A 20904-nucleotide genomic window follows, 5' to 3' on the forward strand; every position below is an offset into this window, starting at 1 on the left:
AAATGCAATTGAGGCTAAAAAATAACAACAAACCCCCAGAAAAACGGTTACAACTTAATAATTTTCCCACATCCATCTGAAGAAGTGTTTCCAAATCAAATTCAGTTCCTCAGGCTGGTATAAAATTGGGTAGATATAGGCTTCTCATGACTTGATTAATGAACGATAATCAACCAAAGAAAAAGGCTTGGGTAATATTAACTCAGATTTTTCAGTGTAAAAAGCAGAGATCCTCCTTGACTTAGCAACAAGTTTCACCAATAATAACAGGAGTGGAGGCTGACATGAAAAAGCCAAGATCAAAATATAAGGTTGTTGAACTGAATGATCCCCAGACAGATTCCATTGAAGTATAGCAAATCAAGAACAAAATCATGAATCATGGAAGTTCTTATCAGCTGTCAGCAAAGAGTAAGCACAGCCAACTCAATTTCAGAGTGCTAGTCCCTCCAGAGACCACCAACAAATATAGGAGTGACTTGTCCTTCGGCAAAGCTTGTGATTAAGAAAACCTTACATCATTTTCATACTAATAAAAGTGACACTATTGAAATGACATGGTGTTGAGAGCCAAACTAACTTAAGGAGTCCTTTATGACTGTCCTAGTTCTCAAAACCAGGACAATGCCATAATAGTGACTTTATATTTAGTGACAGGTGAGTGATCCCAAAGGGCAAGGCTTGAAGAGCAGGTATCAGAAAAATTAACTGGGAAGTATTTCAAGTTTTATCTGAGTGGATTGTGACATGTAGCCACAGAAACAAGTATTGCATTTCATTCTGTGCAATAACAGCAGCAGATTCTTTGGGTACCTTTGTGATTTTTTTTTGATATTACCAAAAAAATGTGCAATGACATCTCCTAAATGGAGTTTCTCTGATACCTATATACCTCAGTAGTGGTAGGACTGCATGACTCTTGAACTAGTTTTGACTGCATGGCAGAGGGGTATCTCACAGAGCAGAAAAGAGGGTATTTATAGCAAATCTGGCCTGGAAATTTTGGGAGAACATGTCTGAGTGGAATGTGGGGGAATATGCTCCTACTACCCAACCCCAAAAAAAAAAAAAAAAACCAAAAAAAACCAACCTCCTGCCAGGCCCTTACAAGAGAGTAAGAACATCTTGCAAGGAGGGAAGACTTTGGAAACTACAGCCCAGTCAGTCCCACAACAGTTCCTAGCAAGATTATGTGGGAAGAGGCCCCTGAAAATTACTACAATGTAGATATGAAAACAAGGCAGCTGGGACAAAATGAGCATGGGATTAGTAAAGGCAAGGAGCACCAATTTGTGGTCTTGCAAAAGGAGAAGCCTGTTTCAATGCACAAGAAGAATGTATGTTCTTCCTCAACTTCATAAAGGTTTTTGATGTGATCTCCTATGCTGCATCCTTATAACTCGATCGGAGAGAGAAGCTCAACAAAGACATGGTCTCAGAAAAAGAATTCGAGGCTGCCACAAAGGTACCTAAAGCCCAAACATAAACCTAAATATATGCAATGATTTTGCTGAAATTAGCAAAGGCTAATTCTATTTTGATTATTATATACACTCAGAGAAACAGTGATGAAAGAAACATATTGTAGATTTGCTTTTGTCAAGATTGACCCAGGTTTGGAAATAAAACAATGTAAAATAAAGCTCTCTTAATACTGACAAGGATATTCAGTCTCTTGAGTAAAAATCTGGAGGAAAAAATACCTTAAAGAAATCCTGCTTTGAACCCCACATACAATTTCTTAATTCATATAGAATCACATATTTTAAGACACAAGATAAACACAGACTTTTCAGAGTTTCTCATGTTCAGTAAGAAGTTCATATATATTCACTATTTTTTGTTTTCTTGACATTCTCCCAAAGACTTTTAACTCAATTATTAAATTCCATGTTCTCTAAGGATATCTCTGGAAAACACATGCTAATTCCAGAGAATACATTTTTAACCTTATTAATTATGAAAAAAAAACCCCAAAGTAATCCCCTCTACTTTAAGGGACAATGGGTTACTTCTTTTTATGTAATGGAAACAATTTAACAAAGAGAAGACTGGATTTTTTTTCAGCCCTTAAGAACTCTATGTGAAATTAAAAAGTTTAATAAACCCAGGAATACATTCTTAAGAAAACACCATGAAACACTTTTATTGTTATATGACATACTAATAAGGGTGTACTTTGATTGTTCCCATTCTGAAGTGCAGCAGTATGGATGCAGTAGCATGATAATAAAAGCATTTAATTCAGAAGAACTGAAATATTGAAATTATTCAGGATGTTGCATTATGTGTTATTTGATTTCATACCTCTCATTAAAGATACACTATAAAGAATAAAGTTTGCATCATATCAATGCAAATGATGTAAACATGGGAAATATAACATGGTCTGGATTAAACTTGCTGCTTTCAGGCTAGCAATTTTATCAAAAGTATACAGCTCGACCATTCATAGCCAAAATGTAATTCTCTGTAAGATTCATTTCATAGAGTACACATGCCCTGGTTTGGGGGTTATAAATATATCAATTCAGGATCAAATGAGCCCTTATCTCTTCGGGGTCTGATGCATCATTTTAAATTCTGACATTCAGAGAAGCCATTTGATGAAAATATAGAAGTTTCTTCTCTGTGAAAACATAGAACTGGGGGTACAAACCCATAGTTCTGCAGACACCACTAACTACATATGGTAAAAAGGGCAAAGCAAGAGGAGCAGGGCAAGGGAAACAGCACACTTTGAGTAGCCTTGTTATTTACACAACTTCTACACAAAAGAAAATATTCATTTTAGTCAAGACCTGGCTTTTTTACTACTACCTTTCGAAAGAAAATTTTATACTGTCAGAAGTAAATGTCACTAGACATTTTCTTTTGTTTTTAAGAATTCACATTTTTTTTTTTTCAACTGACTTAAATCTAAGTATTTTAGCACTTTGAATATTCAGAGTTTCAAGGAAGCAACCACAAGACAAAAGGCAGTATTCCAACCTGTACACAAAATTCAATACCATTCTCTTGATAAAGGCAGTTTTAGTCTGCATTTAACACTACATAAATGATGTTATTTGGGCACCCAGGTATGCAGCAGGCAAGTGGTCATCCTATGCTTATATGTGAGCTTTACACTAGCAAATCTAGCCACTCTTACACTTAAATTGCAGCAGCAGAGAGCTCAGCTCTGCCTACCTACTCAACAGACTGCTGGGCACTCTTATCAGCAGTAATTCACTATCAGAGGTGAATGCTGCCCCCTCAATGAACATTTTTATCATTTCCAGATCGAGCTTACTAAAAGATAGCACCAGCAAATGTGCAAGAATTCCAATAATGCCTCCTAGCCGTAGCACCACACAGCTGCTGCTGTACCTCACTGCAAACACTGGCCTTCCCACCTCACTCTGCCTGTGCTGCAGTGGGAGAACAGCGAAGGCCTGACCTCCTGAGAGCTCCTGAGAGCTCCTGAGAGCCTCCAAGGAGCTCCCTCAGAGGCCATTCCACAAATCATGGTCTGCAGTGCAGAGGAAATATACCGGTCCTGCATACTGAATAAGTCATCAAGGATTTAATCAAAAATGTCACTTTAATGGATGCCTTCTTTTATAGGGGAATGAGTGTGGGCTTAAAGAACTAACTTTCCTTCTAGAAAATAAGCAATGAGTTGATTTCACAGAATATTTTAACTCCAGTATACATCAAACTTAAATCATTATTACTTCAATGGAAAAGGCAGACAAAAGCATTTCTGTCTGTATTACCCAAAGCAAACACTAATGTCTGGTGAGTAGGATAGTTGCTCAGAATCTGCTATCAGTATTGACTAGGTCACTACTGACTGTGATGAGAGCTCAGAAAACCTAGCTTACTTTTAAATTTCAACAGCACTGTGGCCACTTTTTTAAGTGCCAAAACAACTCGTGTCACATGCAGATGCCATAATGCTGTAGAAATACCCTGCAGAGACATAACAAAACCCTACTGCTAAGCTGGATACAGCTCCAGAGGGTCCTTTCATCATTCCCTCGTGGCATTCCTATTTGTATACAGAAGTTGCTGAACTTTAGCACAATTACTGAGCAAGTTGGCATAAGACTGGAAAGTGAATCTGGTTCAAAAGTGCTGCAAGATGAGAACAAAGCCAGTGTAAATACCACTTTTTTATCTAGGTGACAAGTGCCATAAAGTTAATACATATAAGTAGACCTGGAACTCCAAAAATATTTTACTTGAATTATTTTGCCCAATAAATGATCAACTCTATTTTCTGCTGGCTTGAGAATATGTACTGACAAGCACCATTTTTTCTTGAGCCTCACAGGATTACTGGGACCTTATGTTAGGCATCTGGTAGGTTCTCCATCCTCTCCTTTACAATAATTATGCATTAAATATGCATAAAATGCATTTTTTTCTGAGATTTGTTAGCAGTTAAATGAAATTAGGACCCTACTGAAGTCTCATTACTATCACTTGAAACACAAGTTTCCATCTTCTTTTTAACAGAACCAATGTTCTGCAGTATGAAGCACTGGGCAAGAAAATATTCCAAATCATTAGTCTCATGTACAGTAACAGGACATGGAACAATAATATACACTGTCCACTCACTGAAAAGAAATGGGAAATATGCATGCATCATGAGTAATGTTCTGCATCCTTGAATGAAAAGTATGGTCCCTGCAAGGTTATTTAACTATTATAAAAGTTTTCGTTACCTAGGACAAAACTGCTACGTTATCAAGCATTGAAAGATCTTAGCTTTACAGAACAAGAGGATGAAGAGACTATCTCAAGGATTCATTAACACAAGAGCAAACTAATTAAGGGAAATGGGAAACTGTCATCTCACTTATGAATGTACTCAAGACTTTTCTTATATACATAGAAGACAGATTTCAACAGACAAAATTTTCCACCAAGGAATTTAGGGTCAACATACTTGTGATTCCTGTCAAATGTTGCAGTATGCTCACTAAAATTCTTTTCAGATGATTGACTGAAAGCCAGCATAACATTCTGCTCAGGTCATAGGTAATCACTCTCACAGCAAAATGATGATTTTTCCAGCTTTTTTAAAATTCATTGACAATGTTAATATAAACAGCATAACTGAATAAAACAAAAGAGGTAAAATGACCTAACTGAATTTCAGAGTTAAAAATTTCTTGCTTTTCTTTTTTCGTCTGTAATAATGTAATGCTATATGATAATTTAAATTCAACAACATTTAAAAGAGTTTGCTTTGAAAAATTAAATCCTAGAGACATTACACAGTACAGCAGGATTTCTTCTATCTAATAAGCAAAATAAACCCAAACAAAAATTAAAACTAAAAAAATAATGAAAAAGAAAAAGAAATCATGATAGCTAGTGATAAAAAGAACAAAACAATTCCTTATTTCACCGAATTTCGAACTTATCATCACTCTTGTTTTTCTGGACTTTATATCAAATGAGAGTCAAATGTTCCATTCCCAGTGCTGAGGTCATTTGCAGTATAAAATATACATGCTTTGAATCTCCTTTCTTTATGATAAAACACTTATTTTAAAAAGTAAGCAAGGTTTCAGAAAAAAAAAAATTGGCATGAAGGAAGCTTTCACTATTAATATATTCTCAAAGCAAACCTCTACTGATTGCTAATCTAGAAGGTGTAAGAATTAAACTCTGTAGTTTGAGACTGAAGAGATCAATTTATATAAGCTACAAATGAAGAAATAAAGTTTAAAAATACCTACCTTTCGAGAATGGATTTCTCTCACATATAGTGGAAGTAGAAATTCAGATATTCCTTCAAGTCGTATTCCTTTTTTAGTGACTCTCAAATTTCCCATTCCATCCTACAATCAACAATATATATATATATTCACTTTAGGAAATAACCTTATCCAGAACAACCTAAAAAGAAGACAGTAGTTGGCTTAACCCCTAAAAATAATGAGTGCTGTCCCCCTGTCCCCAGCTCTTCTCATGATCTTGGGCAGGAGGTAAACGGGCACATTTATAGCCAGAGCTCCACCTAGGACTGAAGTATTTAACTGTGCAACCTGATGGAGACCTGCATACTTTATTTCTTGGATGAACCTAATGCCAAAGTACAACTGTGGATCATCATTGTTCCCTGTGTACGGTGAAAGTAGATCCTGAATTTTACAATTACTCAATTAAAAAAAAACTAGTTAATTTTCTCTATATATATGTAATTTTTTTTTAATATTTAAAGCCATTTATAGCTTGAATCCAGTCTTTTTGCTTTTCCCGGTGATTAAAATATATAGGAAAATCGTTTTTAGTAGTTGCTCATAACTACTAAGAGCATATTGCTGATGAGCAACTCCAAAAATGCTATTTTGAGTGATTGTGTTTATTTATCCGAATAGAAACAGGAAAAGCGCCATTGTAAAAGTCTGGATGAAACAAGTAAACCACATAATTCAATGTTCAATAAAATATAAGCATAGAAAAGTGGCATTATACGGCTTCAGCTGCACTCTTAGAGGAAAAAAAAACAATGAAGCATTCTTTAAACGCAAGAGACAAAATTATTTTGCACAGCAATAGAAATTCAAGATTCTTTATCCTGAGAATCTTGTTACTCTATTCCTTACAGAAGAGCAATTCTTCACTGTACAGCCAGTGGAATTTAACTTGATCCACTTAAGTGCAAAATAAGCACATTTAATCTAATTGTTAATTACATATTTCAATGCCATTGTTGACTCTACTGTACTGGAACAATGAGAACTTGCACTTTTGCTCTGCTGCCTGAACTGAGGCAAGTAACCTCTGCCTGCTGGGTAAACAGCTGGGTAACAGTCCTCGACTGCTATAGCTGAATTGTCAAATAATGCTTCTTAAGAAAGTTGATATAAGTTAAAGTAGTTATCTTAAGTCAAGTCATGTTTATACTAATATTTTCACATGGAAAACTTCAGGTATTTGTGGGCTTTCCAACAAAAAGTGGAAAATGAAAGAGTGATACCTGTTTTTGAAAAGGAGATAAAGACATTAGAGCTTGTTATGGAATGTGCAATCTGCATTAACAAAAATTAAGTCTCGATTTGATCAATCCTAGAGTAATAGAAAATAAAATTTTAATAGTAAAGGATAACCTGGGAAAATACAACAAGCATGCTGCAGTTTTTGTCAGTGAATAAATACTCAACAGGAATTAGGTATTTTTTTGATTTATTGATTTGGATATAAACATGTTTCCTAACAAAAAAAGGCAAATTCAATATTTTGTTTTACCTGCTTCTGTGGAATGTTTGTAACTGACACACATCAAATGTATTTACAGGAAAAATAGGGAAGGCGGGAAAAGGAGGAAGTAAAAAATAAAAACAAAATACACAAAAATGTAAAATCAAGTTTTCAGAAAAACTAGAAATTCTGAAATTAAAGTTGCCTAATAAGCTTCCATCTGCTCTATCTTGCAAGCATGTTTAGGATAAAATTATGTATTTATATGTGATATTTACCGTCCTGAATCTCAGCTTAGTCCACACCGGAATGGCGTAAACCTCAATCAGGAGCTACTCGCTATTTTGCTTTCACATCATTATTGTCTTTGCTCCTCATTTATTGTACTCTGTTAAAACTCTGCTGTGAGGACAGTTCTGTCAGTATTCTTCTAGACTTCTGTTCACATAAGTGTTTTTTGCTGAAGTTATATAGTTCCTCACAAAATACTTTCAGTAACTTCATATGGTGGCACTGTTCTTATGTTACTGACAGAGACCTAAAGCACAAAATCAATTTGTTCACTATTTTTTGATACTTATCATATTTTCTCTGTTTATTTTCAGCAGTGGGAAGTTAAATTTTGCAGCAAGATTAAACTGCCAGGGTCTCAGAAACAAAGTATTCATAGAGCCTACTGTGTCCAAAAGGACTTTAATTTTTTCTGAGTGACCTTTCTAGGTAGTCATTCTTTACTACTTCAGCAGAACCCAACAGATGGAATGCAGACAGGCTCTGAACAGACAGAAGCACTCTAGCTTCAGTAAAATTACATTATTCAACACAGAAAGACAGACACTACATTCTGGAGCCTAAGTCACAAAAGGTGTTATTAAATTGGAATAGGGTCACTGCAACCTCAATTCCTTTATAAACACAATAATCTTCCAGACAATTCCTGAAATGTGTAATGACCAACGTGAAATAAGTCTGAATAGTAAAATACAGAAAATAATCAGATGGGTACTACTATGACATGCTTAACGAAGATGACCCCAGTAAAAGAATTACTTCCCAGTATGTTTTTTCATCAATAACCCCTCCATCAAGTTTAAACAGGGATTGGAATAAGAGGAGTTTCTTGTTTCATTGGGTTAAAACTATGCTGTTAAATATAAAAATTCAAGGGTTTTCAGAACTAACTCAACTTGCTTAAAAAGTCATTAAAATTAAAAACATTAATCAGAGGAATGTCCTTCTGCTTATTTCCCAAATAAACTCCATAAAGTTTAGGTTTTCCAGGCAAATAAAACTCAGATTATCCTTTTGGTGTGATTTGATTATACTCAAGTGCAAAAATAGACTTGAATGAACTATGCCAGTACTTAAAACAAGAGTCAAGTACTGGGACTGACTGGCGTGGAGGTTTTCTTTTGTCATTGCAGCTGGTATAACAGTGTGTAGTTTTGGCTGAAACAGTGCTCATAACACACCAGTGCTTTGGCTGTTGCTGAACTGTGCTTCCAGAGTGTCAAGCCTTTCCCATTTCCCACCCGCTCTGCCCCCAGTAAGTAGAGTGGGGATGGCCAAGGAGTCGAGAGGGAACGTAGCTAAGCCAATTGACCCCCAGCAGCCAAAGGCATATTCCATACCTGTAACATCATCCTCAGCAAGATAAAGTGGTGGTAGAGGAAGAAGAGGGCTGGAGAGAACAAGGATTATCTTTCAAAGTGGCCACTGCTTGAAGACAGAGTAGGCATCAGCCTGTGCTAGGTTGTGAGTGATTGTCTTTGCATGGCTTTATTTCCTCTTCATTATTATTCAGGATTTAATATTGGCATGTTATACCATGTACAACTTTCCATGTTTCTCATTTAAGAATAAGAAACAAACTAACAGGGATCCTGCCTCACTTATATTGTTCTTTTCCTTCAGACACGAAGAAAAACAACCCCTTTACATCCATAAACATGTCTTATAGAGATGTAAAAAAATCAGACATCACTATCAATATTTTATGTTATTCTTAGAGTACATCATATTTCAGTTATTAAAACAAGAAATTCAAATAAGAAGCTATTAAAATATGAAAGCCAGGCATTTAGTTTATGCTATTGTCTTAAAACTGCGGCAACCTAAGGAAGAGTTTTACTGACTTTGAACACTACATTAAAGTCAATGAAGACCTAAACTATGCTTACTATAAATCTGTGATAATGAGAGTATAAATTTGAATCAGAACATAAAATAACTCCCCAGAAAAATATTCTGGGAGGCAAACAACAATGCTGACATTCAGAGCTTTTCCAAGCTTTGACCTGCTTATAAACAGGCAGAGATTTATGTTTGATGATCCTGTAAATGGTATATAAGAAAACCAGAGATTAATTTATGCTGTCTTTAAACAGGCAGGATGATCTTTCAAAAGATTAAGTTATTTCCTCACAATGTGCTGAGAATTCTACAAGGGTGTATTACTTATACAGCCTGTATAATTTCTGCCCAATAAACTATTACAGCAGCATCTTTTATGATAACTACAAATATAAAGTATATGCTATGAATACTTCTCAAGAACTAGGAACACTTCTCAACAAGTCAGGAAGTTGGCTAAAACTACAATCTGAAGTAGCCTATCTACAATCTAAACTACCACAACTAGTCCTGGACTACACATATTGCTATCTAATGGAATATGTGGTGGTGTGCTTTCTTTACTTTATTCTTTCTTTTTTACTTTTATTTGTTTAATTATTAAGACATTCTAAGAAAAAAGAAGAGGATAAGGAATTCTACACAAATTGCTGATAAACCAGAAGTGTGCAAGAACAAGTCTACACAATAGAGCCAGTCCTCTGTGACACAGATGACAACAACTGGAGACCTAGGACAGGATTCACTAGGCTGGCTTAGAAGATCTTTAAGCTACTAAAAGGGCAGTTTTGAAGCCAAGCTGTGGAATATTTCAGTTAGAAATAACATTTTGGAATCCAGTAACTATATCTTATAAACTCCCTCCATCCAGATGAAATAAAACCTCCTTGCATGAGACCAAACCCAGACCTTTACTGTTAAAAAATTCTGCTAATCTATCAATAACATTTCTATTTGAAAGGAATTAAAATGGACAAAATATCTGCAATTCCTATGTAAGACCACAGAATTCAAAATTCCTTGGTCTGGAGAAAAGAAGTTGGAAGGTGTGATGCTCCAGGAATGAAAACTCTCAGTATGTAAGGTGAGAACAGCACTGTGATAGATCCTCCAGTAATTTGTCATGCATCTCATGAAGTGAGCAATGATAAGGCAGTAGAGAACTCTGCTAACTAAAATGCAGCTTTTTTTCCTTAGGATCATGAACCTGAATGCAGTAGCACATAGAAAAGCGAACGGAATGTTGGTTATTCTGAACTGACTACAACATTAATAAATGGTATTTTATATTTCAAGTTTGCATGGTATTTTTTCTGACCTCCTTAATAATAACAACACACACCAAATACATGTTTCAGTACTTTACAGCTTTTACTTTACAAGTAGTTGTTGGGTCAGGAAATCCATTCTTATCAATAATATTCAAGGTTTTCAAAAGTTCTGATATTAGATGTGACATCCTGCATGTTTTCTGAGTACATATTTAAGCCCAAACTCTGTCTCCAAAAGCTCACATTCTGACGAAGGAATCATTACACAAAACAGGGAAGGGGAAAATGATAATAATAGAAAAGTAGCATTTAAACAAAGTGCCTACATCAGATGTCTTATAAATTAATAAGCATTCAATGTCTGTTGCCTTGTAGGCATCATAGCACAAGATAAATATGAAAGGGAATTTGGATGATATGCATGCACTGGTATGAGAAAGCACAGATGAAACATCTAAGCCTACAAACATGCCATGCCAAATAAAAAAAAATAGGGTATGATATCAGAAGAAAGGTGACCGAACCAATGTAGAAGTAGTGATTATAGTGAAGATGGAAAAAGAATACTGAACTTGATAGGATGGCACAAAAAGCAGGTAATGTAAAGGGACAGCGATGGATGGAGATGATGAGGAAGATTAAATATATTAGCAGCTATGTTGTTGATAAAATGGAAGATGCACACAAAAGATTGGAAGGAAGATGACAAAGGAAATTATTTGTATTGTATTCACACATGCAAAAACCTGGATTTAATAAACAGAGCTGGAAAATAATCCTAGTTGGAGAAAAATTGTGCTTGGATATGATTATGGATGTACAACTGGAGGAAAAACTGTAGGCAGCAAAAGTCTTGCATAAACAAAATGGGTAGTGGTACAAGCAACAAAACCAGAGTATTTTCCTGGATTACTAAGAAAGATAACTGAACTTCAACTGCCAAAATAAAGATAAAATGATAGCAAGTTATTCACTGGAATGGCAAAAATCTGGTTTGATGGAAACCCCTGCCTGTCTCCATCTGCTGACAATAATAGATAGCATCTACAATGCTGACGCTATGTAGATATCAAGGTAAAGCTAGGGAAGAAATTACTGTAGTACAGTGCAGCAATATTTAAAGAGGAACAAACTAAGGAAAAAAATAACATGAAAAAACATTAAAAAGAAAGGTCAGACTACTATCCAAACTAACTGGAATTAAAATTCCTTGAATACATGCTACTTTAGAATTGCTTTAGAAAGTATGGAGGATGAGCTGGTTCTTCAATTATAAACTACCTATATTAATATAAAATATATACCTGTCATGGCAATAAGATGAAACCCCCATTTCATGTTTAAAATTTTGGTTTTATTGCATCATAAGGGGAGTTACGCTATTTTTCATTCAAACATAGATGTGTCCTTTAATATCACCATTGTGAGGCTGCTCACTATTGTCTTTGAAAGGTTGTGGCAGCCAGGAGAGGTACCTAAGAACTGAAAGAAAGCAAATGTCACCCCAGTCTTCAAAGAGAGCAAGAAACACCTAAAGAGCTACTGGCCAGCCTGATTTCAATCCCTGGAAAGGTGATGAAGTGTCTCATTCTGGAGACCTTCTCTATCCATGTAGGTAACAAGAAGGTGATCAGGAGCATGGATTCACTAAGGGTAAATCACTGTTTGATGTCTTCTACAAAGAAAAAACTACCTGGAGGGATGAGGGGACAGCAGTGCATATTGTCTACCTTGACTTCAGCAAGGCTTTTGACACTAGTCTCACAATATTCTTGTAGGCAAACCCAGGAAGTGTGGACTGGATGACTGAGGTGGATTGAGAACTGGTTGATCCCAGAGTCACTGTCAGTGACACAGGTTCTGGTTGGAGGCCTGACACTTGTGGTGTCCCCCATCAATCAATAGTGGAGTTGTTTAAATTATTCATCGATGACTTGGATAAAGGGGCAGATGCCTCCTCAGCAAGTTTGCTGATGACACCAAGCTGGGAGGAGCAGCCCATACCCCAGAGTGCTGTGCAGCCCTTCAGAAGGGCCTCGACAGGCTGGGGAGACGGGCAGAGAGGAAATTCAGCCAAGGCAAGTGCAGGGTCCTGCACCTGGGGAGGAGTAACCCCATGCACCAGCACAGCCTGGGCATTGACCTGCTGGAAAGCAGCTTTGTGGAAAAGGACCTCGGGGTCCTGGTGAAAACAAGCTGTGCAGGAGCCTGCAGTATTGAGTGTGGGTGTGTTTATTTTGTCTACATAAATTACATTTTATTTAATCCACTTCCCTGTGTTTGAGTCCGCGTTGTAATTTTAGCCCAGAATCTTGAAGATAATTTAGCCATGCTGAAAATTTAATCTTAAATTATTCTTTTGTTTTTCAAGTAAGTGATTGCCTGAGTTCAGAAAGAAAAATTAAAAACTGATATAAGAGGACAATAAACAAATATGCTGTATGCAGAAGCAGTCAACATTGTTGATAAACCTGTAAAAATATTTACCTATAAGGAAAAAAAAAAAAAAAAACAGTCCCACTGGTTTGTTGTGTATACATATGACAACTAAAATAGAGAAGAGGTTCTGACATTTTTCTAGGAATTTCTACAAATAAGTTTTAGGACCGACCCTTATTGTGTATTCCAGTGAAATACACTGAACTAATGCAGTTTTGTCTAGATTTTGAGATGTAAAAATATTATTTGGGTTGTCAATCATACGCACGGAATAGCTTGTGTTAATGCAATTATGTGTTTTGTGCTTTTCATGTTTGCACTTTTCCCTGACACAATCAAAACTTCAGCTCTTTTGACACAATCTCTGAGTGGGGCAGCAGAAAAAACAAGTGCTAAACAAGCATTAGTAACTATTCTGGCAGCATTTATACATATTGAAAAATGATAAAGCATGTCTTGAATTGAGCTATGGGCATAGTGGAGAGGTTCTGTAAAGAATGTTATTCTCTTACACTATTGCAAAGCCAGCTCTACCTTAGCTACTCTGGACATAATGGTTTGCTTTTCAATTGTTCTTTCCCTTAAAGACAGATTCTGTATCTTCTTTAGGCAAGTTACTATATTGCCTCTATCTTTAAAAGAATTTTCTTCATACATAGCCCAAAACTCCAGTGCTATAATGCAATTACTTTTGTTTGCCCTTCAGATACATTATTACTTAGACTAAATAATCACAGTTCATTTTCTTCATATGTTATTTTGCATCTTAATGCTTCACAATCCTCCTAGTCTGCCTTTATCGCTCATATCTCTCTAAGTAGAATAAAAAAACCAGGACAAGCACAGCTTGTGAACACTTACCATGGCTAAGCAGAGAAAAATTATCTCACTTGTTGATTTCAGCATGTCTGGTAATTCTGCAATATTATTCTGATTCTGATTGATGATATGCTACAAATCAGATGTTGTCATCAGGACAAATGAATTTAGATATTGGATTCCACAAACTGGCTAGACAATAGTTTCTCTTTTATGTACTTATTAGAGTATGCACCCTGTCTATGAAAGGGACAACTTTTTTTAACCTCCTTAGTAGTGGTGACGTACAAAGTCATACATAGTCTATTGCTATAATAGTAGAACCACATTGCTCTAATGGTTGCTCTTTTCTAGGTAACTATCTAGTTCATATAAGTAATAAGAAACTTACTGGAAAAAAATGAATTTGCCTTCAAAATCCTTAATGCCAACATTCTTTGTTCCAAAAGATTTTTTTAATATTAAAATCCATGCTGCTTCATCACAAGAGACTGAGAGCCCCTTAAAGCAAGTTTCACAAGCTTGGACTCTCATCTGCAGATCTGAGTCCTAGATTTAAAATATTTCCTGATTTAGATTTCATCATCCAAAGAAATTTGATTCTTAATTTTTACTCTCTTATATTAAGGCATATGTACCTTCCTAAATATTTTGCTATACTATGACTCTGTATTTTTTATAAAGACTTAACTTATAATAACCTCATGAGCCATACCATGGAGTTACTGAAGCACCCACAGCCAAGCTTATCCTTCAGTAGTTCCCTGGACTGGCACTTGTATTTAGCAAAGTGTGCTTTTCTTACAACAAAACAAATATCATTAAGTAGGACCTGTTACACTGCTTCCTTGGTCACCCTGTAGCATTAAAGAAAACAATTTTCAAAGCAGCCCAGTTTAAGGAACCTATTACTGTCAAAATGAAAAATTATTATTTTCACGTGAGGGAAAAGTGTTGTATGAAGCAATTTTACAATTCAAGAAGTGTGACTATATAACATTGTATCCTTAATATTATCTAAGTTTAGACAGTTACTTAGTATTACAGTACAAACACTGCATGTTTTTCAAACAAACTTCTACACATCTTTCACTAAACAAAACCTTGCTCCATTGATACACTCAATAAAATAAATGGGACAAAGAGCAAAGTGGCTCGCTGCAGAGATCCATCTTGTGCTATCAGGGCAAAGAAAATGGAAGTGTAAGAAATGTCAAAGTTGCTTAAAAATAGCTGTTCTTTTATCTAACAGCCTGCTCAATAGAACACTCATCTCCTAAATGATAGCTTTCAGTTCCTTCTCTGCAGTGCAAAGGGACTAAAAATAATAACCTTCAGTTTTTCAGGGAGTGTTAAAACCGCAGTGGAAAAAGGACCTACCTAATCTCTTTGCATATAGCTCAGCATGGTAAAAGTCATTGAGAAGTTATCAGTTATGTTGGCAAAGGGGAGAAGCCTTGTAAAGGGGATAATTTCACATGAGAACATGACAAAAAGATGTACTGCATCATTCTGAGGGATGATAGTGTGTTCTCAGATATAAATTTCCTACGGTGTGTCTAAACTGATCACAGAAGCACAATAAAAGATAAGCATTTGTGAATCAACATTTCAGTGGCTTGCTGACTTTCATAACAGGGCAACTTTAGAGACAGATTGGAGAAGGGGCTTTAGAAAAAAGCTTAATGTCATAATTCACCCCCTTAAAAGCACAGCATGAGAATCACCTTTGTCATCAGATCATTTTCAGCCTACAGCTCTGAGGGTGCAGGCTGGACACAGAGCAGCAACCTGCTGTCGTGCCCGCAAAAGAACTGTGGAGGGAAATTCTTCAGTTCAGGTTCTGTGCTGAAACCAGGGAACACAGACCTGTATCTTCTAAAAGCAGAAATCAGGAATGAAAGTGCCCCTGAACGTTCCCTTTAGGAAACTGGCAGAAGATCTATAAACAAAGTGGTGAAATAGAGAAGCCCATATGATACAAAAGGATATCAGTAACATTAGGCATGAGGAATTCCAGTGAAAAAGTGATTGATCAGCTGGAAAGGAATGCAAGAGTGCCAGACATGGAGGTTGAAACGGACACCCTCCAAAGCAGCAGATTAAGGAAGCAAATGGTCCAATCCCCAACAGCAAATATAGACCCCATTTCAGTGCTAGCAGAAGAGAAGCTATAGGTCACTTACACCAAGAATCATGAGTTAGACTGGGTTTCAGATTCACCAGCCACCTAATTATTACCTCACACAGCTGATCTGTAATGATAGGAGTAATATGACAAGATAAGGAGAGAAGGAGGTTGAGGAATCCAAATTCACATAGTACATCTTGTTGAGGAAGAAGAGAAAGGGAGCATGGATGAATCCACTTGCTTTGATGTTCCGACCAAAAAGGAGAAAGAACTGCTAAGTGACTGCAAAGGACATGTACAAACTTAAAAAAAAAAAAACAACAAAACAAACCAAACCCCAAACAACATTACCACTTTGGGATTTCCCTCAAAGATCAGAAGGATCAATTGGATAATGTAACTGTGAAGAGTAAACCAGAGCACAGACCTCAGTGATAATAAAGGTTAATGGCTAACATCTTTTATGGATACAACAGAAGACAGGATGAAGAGGAAGCTCCTAAAATGCTTTCTTGAGGAGTTATAAGGGTGGATAGGCACTGCTTTCCATTCGGTTTCAATTAACAGAGACTGAAGAGTGAATGGGAAGATTAAGTGGTAATGTAGTTGAGATTGGTCACAAAAGGACAAAATTCTTGAAAGTCAGATTAGAAGGAAAATAATTCAAAGTAAAAGCAGTGCTTTTTAAGAAGGCAAACTCCAGTGAAAGGACTCTTAAAATTTCCTTTGAGACTTGCCAAAGGTGAAAAAGAAATTAGAGTGAAGTGGTAACTCTTTAACAAACTAATTTACCCAAAGGAGAAGAAAGGCTTCTCATAGATACTGAAGAATACTGGCATTTCTTAAGCCTTTTGCCTGCTTTCTAAATTTCTCCTTTAGTCAAAAGGTCAAAATAAATTGGTTTTCTGTTTTAATTGGTGCACCAGTGATAAAGGATTAAGATCCTGCAAGGAAAGGATGAATGCATTTATGAATAGTTGTATAACCTAGGTGTTTTCAAGCCCACTGAGTGAAATGAACTTCATCTCGAGGTATACAAAATCAGCAAATGATAAAATATTAGCTAAAAGGTGTCTACAACAGTGACATAGCTCAGAGCAGTAGAGTGCAGCAATCCCTCAATTCCCCACTTACTCCATGTTGGCTCACACTGTGGGGCAGTTTTTCTGCATGTGAAGGGGATTCCTTTTGGATGAAATTAAATCAGAAGATCTGTTCAAAGTGCAGCAACAGTCTCTAAAAGGAACAGAAAGGTCTGAATCAATGTGTGATCTGCAGCACAAGCAAGTCCCACAGTAAGTGCCAAGGGCACATGCACCAACAGAATGTTCTCAAATCACAATCCTGTGTTCTTCTGCTTTTTGTACCACTTAAAAGGCTAAAGTTCTCAAGGTCAATAACCAGTCCACACAGATGCCCTCAAGCTAAAGGTATTCTTCTGTATTATATCAAGACTTCCTATGGCTGAATGTATTTTCTTCTAGCTTCAGCTGCTACTATCCTCTTCAGCACTTTTCTAATTTGCTTGTCTCACCTGCCTGCCTTTTTTTTTTTTTTTCCTTAAATAAACAATGTTTTCCCTTTTCCATCCCTCCTTTCCCACCAACTTCTTAGGTCTCATAGCAGATTCAATACATTACAGTCATAGTACCAGCTCATGGTCAAGGGTCCCAGCTGTGTCGCTTTGTGTCCTTAAGTTCTGCATCTACTGTCAGTTGTCCCCAAGATTTTGAACTTCCATCTGTCCAAATGCAAAACTGCACATCCTCTCTCATTTATCCTGCCTCTTGCTCATACAAAGAAACAACTGAGACATTGAAAGTCATAATTTCATGGTGTCTACTTGATCATTTGTGATCATTTGCCTCCACCACAAGACTTAAGATACCATCTCTTCCATTCCAGCCAATAGCCAAACACAAACTTAGGAAGCAACAGGCACTATGTGTTGCATTTAAGTGAACAACTAAAATAAGATGTGCTTTGATGGAAAAGGGCATAAGAAGACCCGTGTCACCTCCACTAAACAGATGAGAGCATGTTCTGGCACTTGCTGAAGCAACACCAGGAAGCCTGGACAGCTGAAAGCAGGAGTCTATAAAATATCTTTCCTTTGCCTGTCTTTGAGCAACATGTATAACAGGGATGTTTTTTACAGGGCACCAGGGTAATCATAAAGTAAATAAATATGCATACCTATACTCTAGCTTTTGGGTCCTTGGTACAAACTGTTTTTACTACTGATCTATTCATATTGCACCACAGTAGTTTTTGCTGTGTGGCTCATAATTATACAGCCTACAAGTACAAAGTCTGTGAGAGCTCATTAGGGATGGATGAGAGCAAACTGTAAAGGTGAAAACTAGCAGGCAGAATTGGCATTTATCTTTTAAAAGGCAAAAGAGTGGCAGTAAAGATCAACTTACCTTGAATCCTTTGAAAAATATCATGAACTCTACCAGAAAAGATAATCAAACAAGCTATTTGTAGGAAGCTGGAAGATGCCCATGAGATCTATGAGATGCAAGAGCAACAAAAAAACCAAAACAGGATAAGGATGACACAAGGGACAATGTAAATAAACATTAAATAATAAGAGGGGGGAGAATTAGAGACAAATTAGATACAAAGAAGGGCTAAAACTGATGACATTGTTCAAACTGGTGAAGAGAAAGTAAGCACACAATAATAAAATATGAAAATACATGATTCATGCCTACTGATAATAAAACACTAAACAGTGAACTTACAATGAAGGAACTGAGAATCAAGTGGGTGTCAGTAGAATATAGAAACTGGACCAGAAAGATCTTGCAAGGTTGTGCAATACCCATTAGAAAATATTTTAAATAACTTTTTTGACAGACATATCAAGAATGATGCACAGTTTAAGCTATGTTGCAGCAAAGGGTGGAGCAGTGGACTTTTGTAAACCTTTTCCTGACATTCTCTCTATAATTCTTTTTAGATTTCCATGCAGAAACTACTACACACAGTAAGTATCTTCACAAGATGTCTCATCTTTGTTGAGGAAATCCTTGTACAAGGATTGCACAATTATGCAATGCATAAATGTATGCATTTAAATATCTTTTAAGCCCACTCTACGACACTGCACATATCTAAGCCACACAATTAAAGAAAAGGCAAAAGATGGTAGAATACATTAAAATTTATTATGTTTTGCAGAATATATTTTTACCATTCTTACTGTATCTACAGTATTTTGCTGAGTCTATCCACAGACAAATAGAAATAAGAATGTTGTTTCCATGCAACATCTTACATATGTCCAAATGCAGCATATCTTGATATTTTTCCAAACATTTTTAATATTAAAAAAAAAACCCAAAACAAAACAAAACAAAAAAAAACCAGAAAAAACCCAAACAAAACAGCCCCCCCCCCCAAAAAAAAAACAAAAAAAGAAAGAAAGATGATTATAAGAGATGAAGAATGAAGTGTATCTGAATTTTCAGTGATTGCCCTTTTGGTTGTTATAGGCATAATAATTTGTTCTAATATTGCCCTTGAATTCAAACAGAAGAATATTTAATATGTAAGTTTCAACACTCATTGCTGACTTCATTATTCAGGAAAATGTATGTACATTTAATTGTTATAAGAACTACACTACCCTTGACTGTTTCAGGATTATGATAAAATTACTTAATGATCACCAATAACTGACAGTTTTACGGGATTGCAAGAAAACAAAGTACCTCTTTCTAGTCTAAATAACTGACATAATCTAGATGTGTGAGGTGGTCTTTGTGGAAAACTATTAGAACAATGGAACAAGCATAATTTCTTACTGTGCAGATAGGCAGTTTCAAAAATACCTATGTAAATTGTTCTGTACTGCAATTAAATATGCAGGAAATAATTTACATATTTCATTTACTTATATTCCTCAACACTCACAAGAGAAGGGTCCTTTTTTAGATACGGAATGGAAGACAAAAGACAAAAGGCCCTGAAAACTGGGCCGACAATCGACTGAGATCAATCTGTTTATGTTCTTTTAAAAGAAAACTGAAATTTGTTTATGTTCTTTTAAAAGAAAACTGAAATTAAACCCCAGAAAGCACAAATCCAGTTGTGAGTAGTGTATCCCTGTTCACACTGCAAAATAAAGATATCCATATGTCATAGTCAGACCAAAGTGCAGCAGTCAAATAAAAAAGCAAGAATAACTCAGAGAAAAGAGCATCAAGCTTTCAAAAACATAATATATAATATTTGATCTGCCTGGTATGCAAACCTATAAACTTATCTCACACATACCTGAAGAACAGGTCTAAAAACTATGGAAACTTAGAAGTGTGTCTTGGATTACAGAAAATATTTTCATGCAGCATCAGTAGTGGCGTATGTATTCCTTCAGTCAATTAAAACAGCAATAGAAACACAGAATCATTGCAACTGGACTGCGCCTCTGGTGTTTGGCTCATCCAGCCTAGTGGGTGCTCACAGCAGCCACAGCAGCTTGCTCAGGACACTGTCCACTTTGAACTCTGACTGCTTCCAAGGACTGGAACTCCACTAGCTCCCTCTTTCAGTGCCTGATCAACCTTACAGAAAAAACAGGTGCTTTGGGTGCACTTTACTTAAATTTGAAAGCCAAGGGTTTTATCTCAATTTTTATCTCAATTTTTTTTTTTATTACAAAAATAGAAAGAACAGAAGGCTCAAGGCTCAAATCTGGAATATGCCAAACTAACATGAAGCTCATACAGTGAAATGAAGGGGTCCCTTGTGCCTGCTGCAAGGGAAATCATGGGTCAGGTGAAGGCAGAGATTTCTGCTGCCCATTTCTTTTCAATATTTCAGAAAATACATGCAATCTAATTTTTAGTATCTGAGTTTTAATACCTTAACAAAGTTTTTTTAAATAATATATCTGTA

At 36.1% G+C, this 20904-nt stretch overlaps 1 protein-coding gene across 5 annotated transcripts in view; it reads right to left on the reverse strand.

Annotated features, from left to right (window-relative positions):
• SGCZ (sarcoglycan zeta) overlaps window positions 1-20904 on the reverse strand; it is a 395300-nt gene that overhangs the window by 97770 nt on the left and 276626 nt on the right. For 4 of the 5 annotated variants that reach the window (XM_068186811.1, XM_068186807.1, XM_068186810.1 and 1 more), the window contains one exon: window positions 5739-5840. The exons of the other annotated variant lie outside the window; for it this stretch is intronic. In XM_068186811.1, coding sequence (XP_068042912.1) covers window positions 5739-5840 — 102 coding nt within the window. The remainder of the gene's footprint in view (window positions 1-5738; window positions 5841-20904) is intronic. 5 annotated transcript variants of the gene reach the window in all.

The sequence above is a fragment of the Anomalospiza imberbis genome, chromosome 4 (genome assembly GCF_031753505.1).
Source record: "Anomalospiza imberbis isolate Cuckoo-Finch-1a 21T00152 chromosome 4, ASM3175350v1, whole genome shotgun sequence".
Taxonomy (NCBI): Eukaryota; Metazoa; Chordata; class Aves; order Passeriformes; family Viduidae; genus Anomalospiza; species Anomalospiza imberbis.